The 12,857-nt window shown below is 35.1% G+C and overlaps 1 protein-coding gene across 13 annotated transcripts in view; it reads left to right on the plus strand.

Moving 5' to 3' along the window:
• Positions 1 to 12,857, plus strand: part of LOC105152428 (Sperm surface protein Sp17) — a 23,173-nt gene continuing 10,316 nt past the window's right edge. For 7 of the 13 annotated variants that reach the window (XM_087405439.1, XM_087405437.1, XM_087405436.1 and 4 more), the window contains exons 1-6: positions 1 to 644; positions 1,451 to 2,358; positions 2,543 to 7,254; positions 7,595 to 7,692; positions 8,419 to 8,705; positions 10,524 to 12,535. In XM_087405439.1, coding sequence (XP_087261565.1) covers positions 1,529 to 2,358; positions 2,543 to 7,254; positions 7,595 to 7,692; positions 8,419 to 8,705; positions 10,524 to 11,226 — 6,630 coding nt within the window. In that variant the 5' untranslated portion in view covers positions 1 to 644; positions 1,451 to 1,528 and the 3' untranslated portion in view covers positions 11,227 to 12,535. Of the gene's footprint in view, positions 933 to 1,450; positions 2,359 to 2,542; positions 7,255 to 7,594; positions 7,693 to 8,011; positions 8,130 to 8,418; positions 9,728 to 10,523; positions 12,536 to 12,857 lie in introns of those variants that run through there. The other 6 variants (XM_087405438.1, XM_087405443.1, XM_087405434.1 and 3 more) reach the window with 5 other exon arrangements.

Below are 12,857 nucleotides of genomic sequence, written 5' to 3' on the forward strand. Positions count from 1 at the left end.
CACACCAGTATCACAATTAAAGCACATTTAACGGATTGCTGTATTTATAGTTTTCGTTCTATAAAAGCATAAACGCCTTTTTTATGTTTTGTTGTTTCAATTTTTGATAGTATGATATCACATGATATCGATTATCGATTTTTATTAAATTAAAAATGCGGTATTTATCCGTAAATTTTTTTCTCTTATTTTATCGTTTACTTATCGTAAAATTTTGCATCAATTTTGGTTAGTTTAACTTCATTATATACAAAAATTAGATATTTCTATGGTAACTCGATTTACTAAAGAACCACTTTAATTGTTCGATATTTCCGGCCATGTAACGGGTGATCGATTGCAACCGAACCATATCGTTTCGTATATGACCGTCACGGAAGGCAGAGAGAAATTGGCGACCGCGCACACCGTGTTTATGCGAACAGCATTATTATTCCATTCGTTCTGGCCCGGTTCTATATTCAAAGCCGTATATAATTCTGCGGCGGAGTCACGTGGCCGTGCGCCAGGGCAAACTAATCAATGGACAAGCATCGACCACTATGCCGACGAGGCTGGTATCGCATATCGGTGATTCAGTTGTGCTACAGGGGTGCACTCGCTCGGTGGTGGCAGCCCTTCCGTTTTGTTTCCTTGTGCAGCAGGTACACTCAGTTTCTGGGACGAAAGACAACGATATATCTGCGTTTTACGACACTGCTCCAATTTATGTTCTCGCATGCTTTAGCAAGTATACGGATTTGTACGAGCACTGTTGTCCCGCGATGAACGTAGCACTGTGATCACGCACATGTATACTGTTACTCACTGTAAATTGTTTCTGCAAAAAGAAATATAAAGTACAATTGTAATATTTTTCTTGCAATTATTGTACCCCCGCACCTATTCAGTTGGTTTGAAGATATCTTTATTAGTAAACTTATTAGTACTAGGTAAATAAATACGCTTTGTTATACATATAGAATGTAACCAAGATATAGAGGATCAAATAGAAAAATTAAATAGAAAAATAAAAAGAAAAATGTACATATATTTAGAAATTTTTTTATTAAAAAGTTACCAATAATTCAATAGTCTTTTGTAAACATAATATAATGAATTTAAAATTTAACGAATATAACATATATGCAATAGATAATTACTTTTTATTTATCCATAAAATTGTAATTTTTATGTATTTTTAAATCTTCCTCCTCAAAATGTTCTAGAAAATTTTAGACAAAAACAAACTCTTCTGTGATTTTTTCTTGACGAATACTTTCTCAATCAATTATTAGAAGATTAGGATCTGTATTTTTAGTAATATTACGCAAATTCTAAAATAATTCTAAAAAATAATTCTAAAATAATTTTTTTCATTTTAAATGTCTAGAATGCAAGAATTATACTGAAAGAATTCCTCCTTAAAAAAAAAGTAATTGCATTTCATGATGCTTGCGATGTGTTGCAGTGAAGGGAATGCGGCAGCGAAATTCTACATATATATAGAAAATAATTGAAAATACTATACATGCAATAAAGTGGCACAATGCTAAGTCCAACTCCGACGATCGATCGTTCCAATTTGCGTCCTGGCACAGGATACCTTATTGCGCCGCGGGTACCTCACGGTCTCGCGACTGTTGTCGAGGGTCTCACGAGGGAGGTCCTACGTCATCGTCCCGAGGATATATACGTTTTTGCAGCTCGCCACTTTGAAAAGTTACTAAAGTTACGTGAAGAGTACCATATCAAAGAATACAGTAATCGCAGGTTTAGCCATGAATTCAATCGCGATTTTAATTTGTGGCCTACCAAAAAAACTCAAAATATCGAAAAACCTTCAAACGGCAGTTGGTCCCTGGAAAAGGAGATCGAGATCTTCGAGAGACGTGAGAAAACAGCCGTTGACACGGAGGAGAGCCAGGAGGATGTCTCTACTGACAGAGAAAATCGGAAAGCTTCAAAACAAACATGCTCAAGAGGACCTGCGACTACGAAGAAAACTTCAAAGAAGTCGAAGGACAATGAGACAACGTCGAACGCTCGCGCGACGAGGATCATCTCTCAAATGACTGCTCTTCCTGGTAAGAATATCCAAACTAAGGATATCAAGCAGGAACTCAGAAAAAACAAACTGAGTGGCGAGAAATCTAAAGCAACTGATAGTGTTGAAAAAAGAATTCGAGGCGATAGACGATCCAAGACGAGAGCTACCAAAACAGATAAAGGTCCTGCAGAAGAGGTCGAATGTACCATAACGACGATGAAGAGTAAAACCTCCTCACGAAGACCACTGAAAAAAGTACGTCGAATTGAAACCGAGTCCGAAACTGAGACGGAACGTGAAGTCGTAACCAAGGCTGGACTCGAAAATGGGTATAACAATTTTTACTTTACTGTAATATAATCTATTTTCCTAAAATTATTTATTGTAATTATTTATAATTGTTTAATTTTTTTTAAATTTTTTAAATTTTTTATATTTTTTTAATAAATATATATTTTAGTAAATATTACGTAAATAAGAGAATTTGTCTAAACTTTTTTTTTTAAATTTCAGACATGCAAGATCGAGCATCAAGAACGACGATACGATTCGCGAGACAATCATTCGGACAGGAAACAGGGAGAGAAGATCGGAAGCTCCGCTCTCCGAACATTCCTCTGAGAGGAAAGTATCATCGAGAGCGCTTAGTATGGATCGCATCAGGGCATATGTATTGCGTAAATTTGCGAGCACCGCGAGCTTGGAAGTTTTACGATCGCCTACATACGTGGAGCAAGTGCAGGAAGTAATCGATCGCGCGGCGCCAATTATCAAGGAGAAACTAGAAGAAATCGGAAGACCACGGGGAAAACGTTCGAGATCTGTCGACCTCGCTTGGAATGACGAATTGCTTCATCAGCACGTTCGAGAAGAAAAGAGACACGGCGATGAAAAAGAAAGTGAAAGAGGAAAGAGCGGAAACGGGATGGAGCGAAAAGCTGATACCAGGAAGAAAGAGGAAATGGAAGATTCTCTTGAAAAAGAAGAGACGATTTCAATCATGGAGAATGAGGAGAAGAAATCGAGGAAGCGCAGCATAGGATCGGGCAAAAGATCAAGAAGGCGCGAAAATGGTGACTTCGGGGTCGTCGATGAAGTCGACGACAACTCGAAGCATAATAATAAATTAGAGCATAAGTCTAATGCGACGCACGACACCTTGGAAGCGAGATTAACTGCCACGCAGAGCATCTTGGAAGATATCTCAAAATCAACATCCGAGTTGGGCGGTGCTCGCAGAAGTGATCCTGCCGGAAATGAACTATCGGAATCAGAAGTGATCTCCGATCATGTCGTTTCTCTGCCTGTCGTGAGGCCGCCATCTTCTAGAAACTCCAAGAGCGCTACTAAAAACGGTTCGGATTGTCTGACGCTGCCGCCCATCTCACCGGAAGCTCCTAAATCGACAAAGAAAAAGGACGAGTTGTCCTTGCCAGTTCTGCTGACAACAGTAAACAACGGCAATCATTCCGCCAGGAAATCACAGGAGCAGGATGTTTCAAAGGACGCAGAGGAAGCCTCAACGATGTACGACATTACGAGTGATATAGAGGACATAGCGGGTTTTCCTGAAAACGATCACGAAGATGCGATCGTAGATATAAAGCAGGAACCTGACAGTGATCGCCAGGACCTGCTAATATCAGATGTCAAATTTATCAATGAAGAAGGACGTGGAAGGAACGAGGATATAGACAAAGTTTTTGATGAGAAATGCGAAAGTCTCGAGGAGTTTGAGGAATTAGAGAAATTGGAAGAAGGCAGGAAATCGGAGGAAGTCTTTATAGATAGTTTAAATATTACACCGGAAGTAGCTGACGTACCACTAAGACCAGACTCGTTAGAACCTGTTGAAGAAGTTAAACTTGAAGATGGTTATGCGAATCCTGCACAAGAGAATGCTTTCGATAGATTGAAAGATAAATTGATCGAGATCGAAATGGCGGAACGCAGTATTGAGAAAGCGTTGGCTTGCCAGGTTGCGACGTGTGACATTGACGAAATGACGAGCCAAGCGGAAAAGTCGGTAACTGATGGGAAGATAAATGAAGCAGGAGAGCCGACTAATGAGGCGGAAGAAACTGTGAATGAGATACGAAAGTCTATGGACGCGGCAAAAATACCGGAAAATAATAAAGGTGACGAGGAAAGGAAAAAGAACAATAATGATGAAAAAAGAAAATCAATGAATGATATAGAAAAGATAAAAGATGTAGCAGAAATATCAAATAAAATGGAAGATTTAAATATAGAAGATAAATTAACAAATAAACCAGAAGAAATAGAAAGTGAAATAAAGGGATCGACTAGTAGAACGGAAAATTCAATAGATAAATTAGAAGCAAACGAAATTGAAAAATTGAACGAAAATGAAGCACAAAGTTTGAAAAATATAATAGAAATATCAAAGAACGGAGCAGAAAAGATAATTGACCAAACGGAGATAACAAAGGTAGCAGAAAGTATGACGAAAGCACAAGATGAGAGATCGATAGATGAAACTGAAAAATTGAATGAAAAATTATCAAATAGCGTAGAAGAATTAGCAGTTAAGATCCATGTAAAAAATGTGCAATCCATAAACGCAAGATCGCCAGATAAGGATTCTCAGATTACTGAAGTAGTCGAAACAGATGATAATAATACAACGGCATCAACGGAAACAAAACCTGAAAATGCGACGAATGAATTTTCTCAAAGCACAACTTCTGAAAGTGCTGCGACCACGAGCGAAAGCTCGATAATGAATCTTTCCAATGAGAACAGTCAAACGAAAGCACGGAAGAAACGTGAAAGCGATAAGTTACCAATGATAACGCCGCTTTCTTTAGAGCTCCCGTATGCTTACGTTCTCAGTGAAGGTTCCCCTTGTGAGATTCCTGATTCCGTGACAACTGTGATCATTCCAGACAAGCCGTATCTTTCTCCCGTTACTCTGAAGGATGAGGATTATCAGCTTGAATCGACAAATCAAAAAGAGGAATCACTTACACATTTTAATACGGAGATTTCCAAAGACGAAAAACAAGATAAGGATCAGCAAGGATATGACATGGAAGTTTTTGGGGAATATATTCGACCAGAAGCCACTGTTCAGTCCATTGATTCCGATGTTGTACGTAGCGAAAAAGGAATAAAACCGAGTCAGGACATAGTGATCGTCCATCAGGACTTGGATAAAATTAAAGAAGAAGGTGAAGAAGAAGTTGTAAAAGAAGATGACGAACGAAAAAAAATAGAGAGCCATCAAGAAAAGGAAAATGATAAAGAAAAAAATGTAAAAGAGGAAGAAATAACAAAGCTTGCGACACTGGAAAATATCATGGAGCACGAGGAGAACGAAGAAATTAATATAAGGACGATTGAATCCAAAGATGCTGAGGAAATTTCTTCTGGCGTTCTTGAATATGAATCTTTACCTGATATCAAAGATTTAACGATTGATACTGTTTTGACAAACGAAGGAACAGCAGACTTCGCAGCTGAATCCAAAAGCCTGTTGGAAAATTCATCGGAAGAAAGCGGAAGTACGCAGAATACTCACTCGACTACGAGTGACATTAAGGAAAGTACTACGAGCAATCAATCGATTGAGAGTCCAAGTCCGGACAGACCAGTAGTACCAGAATTAAATCTGGACTCACTTCAGGATAACACGGTGTCGTCTTTCAAGATAACGACAAACGGAATAGAGAAGGAGGACAACGACAGAGAAAGCGATGCTACGATTTCCTTGGTCGAGCCATTGATTTCGGATGAGAGGTCAATGAATCGGTTGGCCGATCATGAAGAAAAAATTATTACTGAAGGATTGACAGAGAGAGGTCTACAGTCAGAGACTGATCAATTGTATCATGCAGAACACATGGAGTACAAATGGTTGGAGAAGGATCCGTTATCTACAGAAATGAACCTGGAAGATGAAACGAAATCTGAAGAGAATAATATTGATTTGAAGACGACTTTACCGGAAGACGCTATACAAGTCGATTTGGTTTCACAGGAGAAAGCGGAAACACAGGAATTAGGAAGCGAGGAAGAAATCGCGAGAGAATTGATAGATTTATTGAATAAAGATATACAACTTCAGGCTGAAGAATTGGATTTGAAAAAAGAATCTATAGATAATGGACAATCTGAGAAAAGTAATTTAGAAATAGATGATGAATCTAATCAACCGTTGTCAGCATCTATGCATTCGATATTAACTGAACAAGAAAAGAAGGAATATGAAGATTCTTTCCATGAAACAGATAAAATAGTAAGGACTGAAATGACTAGTAAATTATCAGGTGACATAACGGATATCAGTCAAGATAAAGATAAAAACAATGCGATAATAGATAAAGAATCTGAAAAAATTAAATTGGAAATGGTAAAAAAAGCACGTATAGAGAATTCGCATGTTGCACCTTTAGCACAATTTGAGCAAGATGAAATATTGGAAAACAATGGTAGTTCTGAGATAGCTGATGAAAACATTACAGTTAAAAGTAAACTTGATAATATTAATGCTGATCATATCGATATTCAGAAAAAACTTGGAGACAAACAAACAAGTATGGATGTTCCAGACAGCCAAAATAACGATAGTAAAATTAAAGAGCCGAAAGCAGAAAATATAAAGCAGGAAGAAAATGAACAAGAAGAGTTACAAAGTCAGAATAAACACGAACAAGAAAAATTAGAAGCACGCGAGGAATATAAACAAGAAAAATTAGATGTTGAAGAAGAAATCGAGCAAGAAAAATTAAAAATTCAAAGTAAAGATGATCAAGAAAATATAAAGATAGAGGAAAAAATTGAATTAAATATGACAGCATCTCCTTTAGAAGTAGTAGAGTCAAGGAAAGACTCAATAAATGAATCGATGAAAAATGACGATGGGAATGAGGACATTAAATCAAATAATAAATCCATTATTGATGATCAAACAGGAAAAGATATGGAAACTGAGAAGGAAGAGAAAAGTGAAGACCTTTCAGAGAAGGTAGAGAGCGTCCATGGACCAATTATGAGCGCAATATCAGAACAATCGACAGAAGATCATTCTCGCTTTGGATATTGGACTATGGGAACGAAATCGTCGACTGTGGAAACAGTAATTGAAGCTTCAGATTCTAATGCGAGTACAGAGAAGATTGTTGCTGATGAGTCAGAAATCATCGCGGACGAATTGCTTATTCAGAAAAAAGACTTAGCAGCAGTTGTAAAAATTCAAGCTTGTAAGTAAAATGCAGCATTTTGATAAAATTATGTTGTGATTCTTCAATTATGCTGCGTTAGCAGTATAAATAACTGACCACCGACTTTCTTATCTTTTATTACGCTTAAATAATATAACAAGGCCATAAGTTCACGAATATAAATAACATTGCAATGTCATTAATTTTATTGAGATTAGAAAGTGGAATAATGCTATTTTGAGACATTTATCGATATTGAGATATTTATTATTTAATAAATAATAAGAAAGAGACAGATAGACAGAGAGAGAGAGAGAGAGAGAGAGAGAGAGAGAGAGAGAGAGAGAGACAGAGAGAATAACGAGATTATTTTTTCAAGGTATCCGAGGATTTTTAACGCGTCGTCGCGTGCGAAGAAATACGAGCTTAGAATTTCCTTCTAGTGACGTTCCATTGACGCAGAAGATTAGATTTAAGGTAAATATAATTTTTATAATAATTTTAAGCCTTGATCTCTCAAAAAAGTAGTTGGATTAATATTTCAAGGAAAATAATACTAATTTATAATATAATTAAGCGTTACATAATTGTGTAAAAAAATTAATTTCTGTTTGTTCATATTACATAAAAATTAATAAAAATTGTATAACGATATACTAGGCCTAATAAAATAAAATCTTTTCTAAATTCTTATTGTATTCTATATGAAATACGATAATTTTGCACATGATTGTTTAATGTATTGAAATTGATCTTGGAATTGAGTCCATCAGTTTTCCTCTGTTTTGCCGAGCAGAACAGCTGGACGCAATATTTCGCACGCCACACCCGTCGGAAGTTTATTACGTAAAAGAGGAAGCGGCGGGTCACTGCTAAACGTCAGCGCTTTCATGATTGCAACAGGCGGTTTGGCAGTAAGACTGGCTTGGCAGATAGACCCGAGTTTTCCCTTAAAATAATTGTTTCTTAAATCAGAATTGACGTCCGTGGAATTGATGTTTTATGAATGTTGTTTTTTGTTACATTTCCTTAAAAACTTCATGCCTCAAAATAAAATTTATTAACACTAATCAATTATTTGTTAATTTTTCTTTAATAACAAGTATTTTTCTTTAATATTGATTAGATAATCGATTAATTAACATATTTCTCTTTTTCTAAATAAAAATCAGTAATGTAATTGAACTTCATGGTAATGTTTAGAGCGATCATCTGGTACCGCAGGATACTTCGAATCTGCGAGAAGCCAGACGTCTTCGACGAGAAGAAGCTCTGCGGAATACAACACTCTCATTGGAGAATGCCTTTGCGACAGGTCGACTTCAACACACAGGCGAATTTCACGATTCTGTGGCGTTGCTTCCTTTCGATCTGCTGAATAGTAAAACTGATTCAGTCACTTCAAATGATTCTTTGGATGAAGAAGTTGATATTAAAGAAGCTAATATACCTGATAATGCAAAATCTAGTGCCAATGAAAGTGATACAGTGTAAGTAATAATTCGTAAAAGAAATGAAGAATGCATCAATTGAAGTACATAATATTCTTAGAATGTTATATGAATATTATTAAAAATTAAAATAGTATTATTATAATCTTTTAAAAATATTATATATTTATTAACATTATGAAAATATTCTATTGATATTATATGTTCACTTCATATAATATCTTAGTTATTATTCCTTTAATATCCATGGAATATTATTAAAATATTTATTAATATTAATTATTATTATATAAGATCGCAATGTAAATTTACAATAAGTAACAACAAGCTTTTATCGGTCTGAATTGGATCTTAGTGCTTAAATAATATTTTGGATTTTAGATTTTATTTACACATCCAATTCTACAATTTTTTTTTTACGCAACGAAATCATTTTCAATCTTTATACGCAATCTTAAATTGGACTAATGCAATAGTTTTACAAATTATAATAACATAAATATTATTGCTATATTTTCTTATGTTTATATAATGTTTTAATAACATTAAATATTATTATTTTTTTTAATAATTATATAATATTATCAGCAATTAACATATAATCGTATCTATTAATATTTCAGGGGAATACTATTTAATATTATATAATAATAGTAAAATATTATTAAAATGTTACATTCAATATTCTAAGAATACGCCTAAAATATTACTTAATATTAAATAATATATTTATAGGGTTACTCTTTAAATTATAGATATAATAAACTGTGCATTCTCCACATATATAAGCTTCTTTGTGCTCCCATTAGAAAGAAAACATAATATATTGAATCTACATAAAGTTTTAGATGTTAACAAGAATAATAGCCATCTTTGATCTCATAGTAATGCGCAGTCTATACTTATTATTACGTATATGTTTCAAATATTAGGGTAAAGTCGCCTATTATGAGATACCTTTTTTTAAAGACTTATAATTTATTTAATTTGTAACCTGACTTTTTACCTTTGTGTCAAATTTATGGGAAATATATTTAAGTTTTATCGCCAAAAATTAACAATTGATAATAGCTTGTTGTATGTAAAATTTTTATCAAAAATACCGATTTTGATCATTCAAAAAAAAATTTCCTAATATGAGATACAAGGATTTTTTCTTGTATGAAGTGGTATCTCATAACAGGAAACTAAGGAAAAAATAAAGATAATTTATATACACACTTTTATTATATTATATACAAGTAAGAACAAAGAATTTAAATGTTATACATAATAATTATATAATTTTCCGATGTGTGTGTGTATGTGAGTGTGTGAATAATTTTAACAATAGAATTGTCATTTTTAACATTTCGTTCGATAGTGCTTTGAGATATTGAATTGTTTAGATGCTCTCACATTAATTAGAAACACCCTGAGTATCTCATATTATGACTTCCATGCCTTACGGTTTCACGATTACCAAATCTTTACAGTTAAATCATTATATTATGTGTTTTTCTATAAATACGATTTCATTCTATCACTGTTTGCAGATTTTATTACCTAATATTTATTTTTATATAATAAAACAAAATTTAAAAATTAATCTCAATAAAATTTGGCAACATTCAATTTCATAAATCTTTTTTTGCAACGACTACACGCATGATCTAATAATGAATTTTCTATTAAACAGATTTTACACTAACAGTAAAAAGTTCATGATAGAATCAAACATATATGCTTATTAGTTTAGCAGAAACTTCATTATCTCATATTAGGAACCTATTCCATAATAGACGACTTTACCCTATTTGTTATTTAGTGTCTTAAATTAAAAACTTTTGTGTAAACATCTTTTGCTACTTGTCACAGTCGCGAACATCGGACGACTTTCCACAAAGGCAACACCTTCGTTGATCCCACCTTTCCAATCGTGATGCATCTGCTGGCGGATGCATCCCGCAATTGCCACTTCACGGTCAGTCAAAATTCCCATTCAGATTTTAATATAAATGCTAGAGGAGCCAAACCCATGGAACCGACTGTGGACATTGTGATGCTGGGTTATCCAAGAGACAATGAGAATCAATACCTGAATTTCATAACCAGCGTCGAGGATCTGAACTCCAATATGGATTCCTTAACTCTGCACGATGTGATGAAAAGCACAAAGAACATCAGCGACGCTCATCCTTCAACAACCTTCGGAGAGGGTAGTCTTAGGGAGCCATTGGCCCTTCCAGGAGTTTCTCAAGGTGTCGTGATCGAAGAGGTGACCAGCTTAGACGAAGTCGTCTCGTCGGAGTCGACAAAACCGTCGACCGCGCCGAAGACCTCGTTGGATACAAATAGCTCAATGCCATCTGAGGAATGTGCCCTCGAGGACGCGAAGAATGATTTAGGGATATCTCCGAGAACTACGGATACAACGGAAGACCGGAAACAAGAAACTGAAGGACAAGAGTCTGATCGCAACCCTGAGAGTGTTGAAGACAGCGACGATGCAAATAAAAATTTTAACGAGTTCTCTGGCAATAGCCGTGAGCACATAGAAGAAGAGAAGGATAAAACGTGAATATCTTCATGAATCATGTATTCGTGGAGACGTGTAGGCTGACATGAGCAGGAGTCGCGAATTGTATGATCGACCAATTGATTCCTCCCATTAAAATTGTTAGGAATTTGCAAGACAATGATTGTTAGAATTCTATTGCACATTGAGATATTTTGCAAGAAGCACTTGCGTTTTATATTATTCATAACGCAAAATTCAGAATGTTTGTTTGTTTATTTATTTATGTAGAAATAAATAGACGGTAACGAGAAAGATATCACTCAGGAATAGTAATTAATGTATACGAAAAAAATTATGACACATAGTGCTCAATTACTAATTTATATACGAGGGACATGCAACGAGCTGTAAAGTCGCAATTTCGCTACACGATATAAGCGAGCAGTCTCTTTTTCCGCTTTTTACATAGTTTGAAATTATATTGTCTATCTTTGTATATGCAAAGAGCATCAAATAAATTGCATATATAAGATAACTCAATTCGCTTTCACTTTAGAATATCTACCATAAAAAATATTTAATCCAATCAACAAATATCGATAGCTATAAAAATGCAAATTAAGTATATTCTTGCTATAAAATATAGCTATAAAATTGCAAATTAAGTATATTCTTAATAATAAGATACTTTCAACGTTTTTACTGCATAATTATGGCCTATGAATTAATTACAAGTTAACTTAATGACGCAAAAATCTTAAATTGATGGAAATAATTGCTCGTTTTGCTTTATATTTCGCGTTAGGATAACTTGCTATTTAGTGGCTGGCTCCTAGAAAATGCAAAAGTGAAAATACAGTATAGAGAAATTTCATCACAGTGAAGTGTTTTATATTCTTTGAATTTCTGTGATTGCTAATTATGTATCCGTAATAATCAAAAAGCTTCGAAATCGAGCTGACAATGTTTTGCAATTTGGATCACGCAGAATTAATGCAAGCAGCTCGGATGCGGACCTTGGTACATATTTTTAGTGCCCGCCGCGATCTAAAGAGAGAAAGAGAAGAGAGAAAGAGACGAATGACGTATCAGTATCGTGGTCGTCTCGAGCGTCCAGTGAGCGGGGATCCAAGGTAAGGGCACGACGTCGCAGTGACGTCATCGGGCGTCGCGACGCCGTCGTCGCCGCCACTCGCTACAACACGCGTGCAGGCATCACCGAGATCAGTCGTAGCAACCGTTTTCTTCTTTTCTTTCTTTCGTAGTGATCGTCGTGTATATCATCGTTTCCAAACTCTGTCACGCTCGCTAATAGTCGCGAGCGATCTGCTACCGCTGCTTTGTCACGTACGTCCAGTATCTTTGAAAGGTAAGCTAATCAACATTCGCGAATGCAGCTGCGGATAGATTGCTTCGTTCTGAGAAAGTTTTCAAGACAATATCTTTATCGCATTCTTTTGCTTCACCTTTCTTAATTGATATTTGAGTTATCTACGTATTTTTAAATATGTACAATTTGGCCTTCAATTTTGGTTGATTTTCACAGTCATGAAAGTGGCATTAATGAATATTGAAAATGATGAAATCGATTTCTTTTAAAGAGAGCCTTTAATTAATAGAAGATGTGTCTGCCATTATTTTAATGTCTATATTACATTAGACTTTGCAAACTTCCTAGCTATTAATATTAT

Source organism: Acromyrmex echinatior, chromosome 4, assembly GCF_024713525.1.
Source record: "Acromyrmex echinatior isolate Ae372 chromosome 4, ASM2471352v2, whole genome shotgun sequence".
In the NCBI taxonomy this organism is placed as follows: Eukaryota; Metazoa; Arthropoda; class Insecta; order Hymenoptera; family Formicidae; genus Acromyrmex; species Acromyrmex echinatior.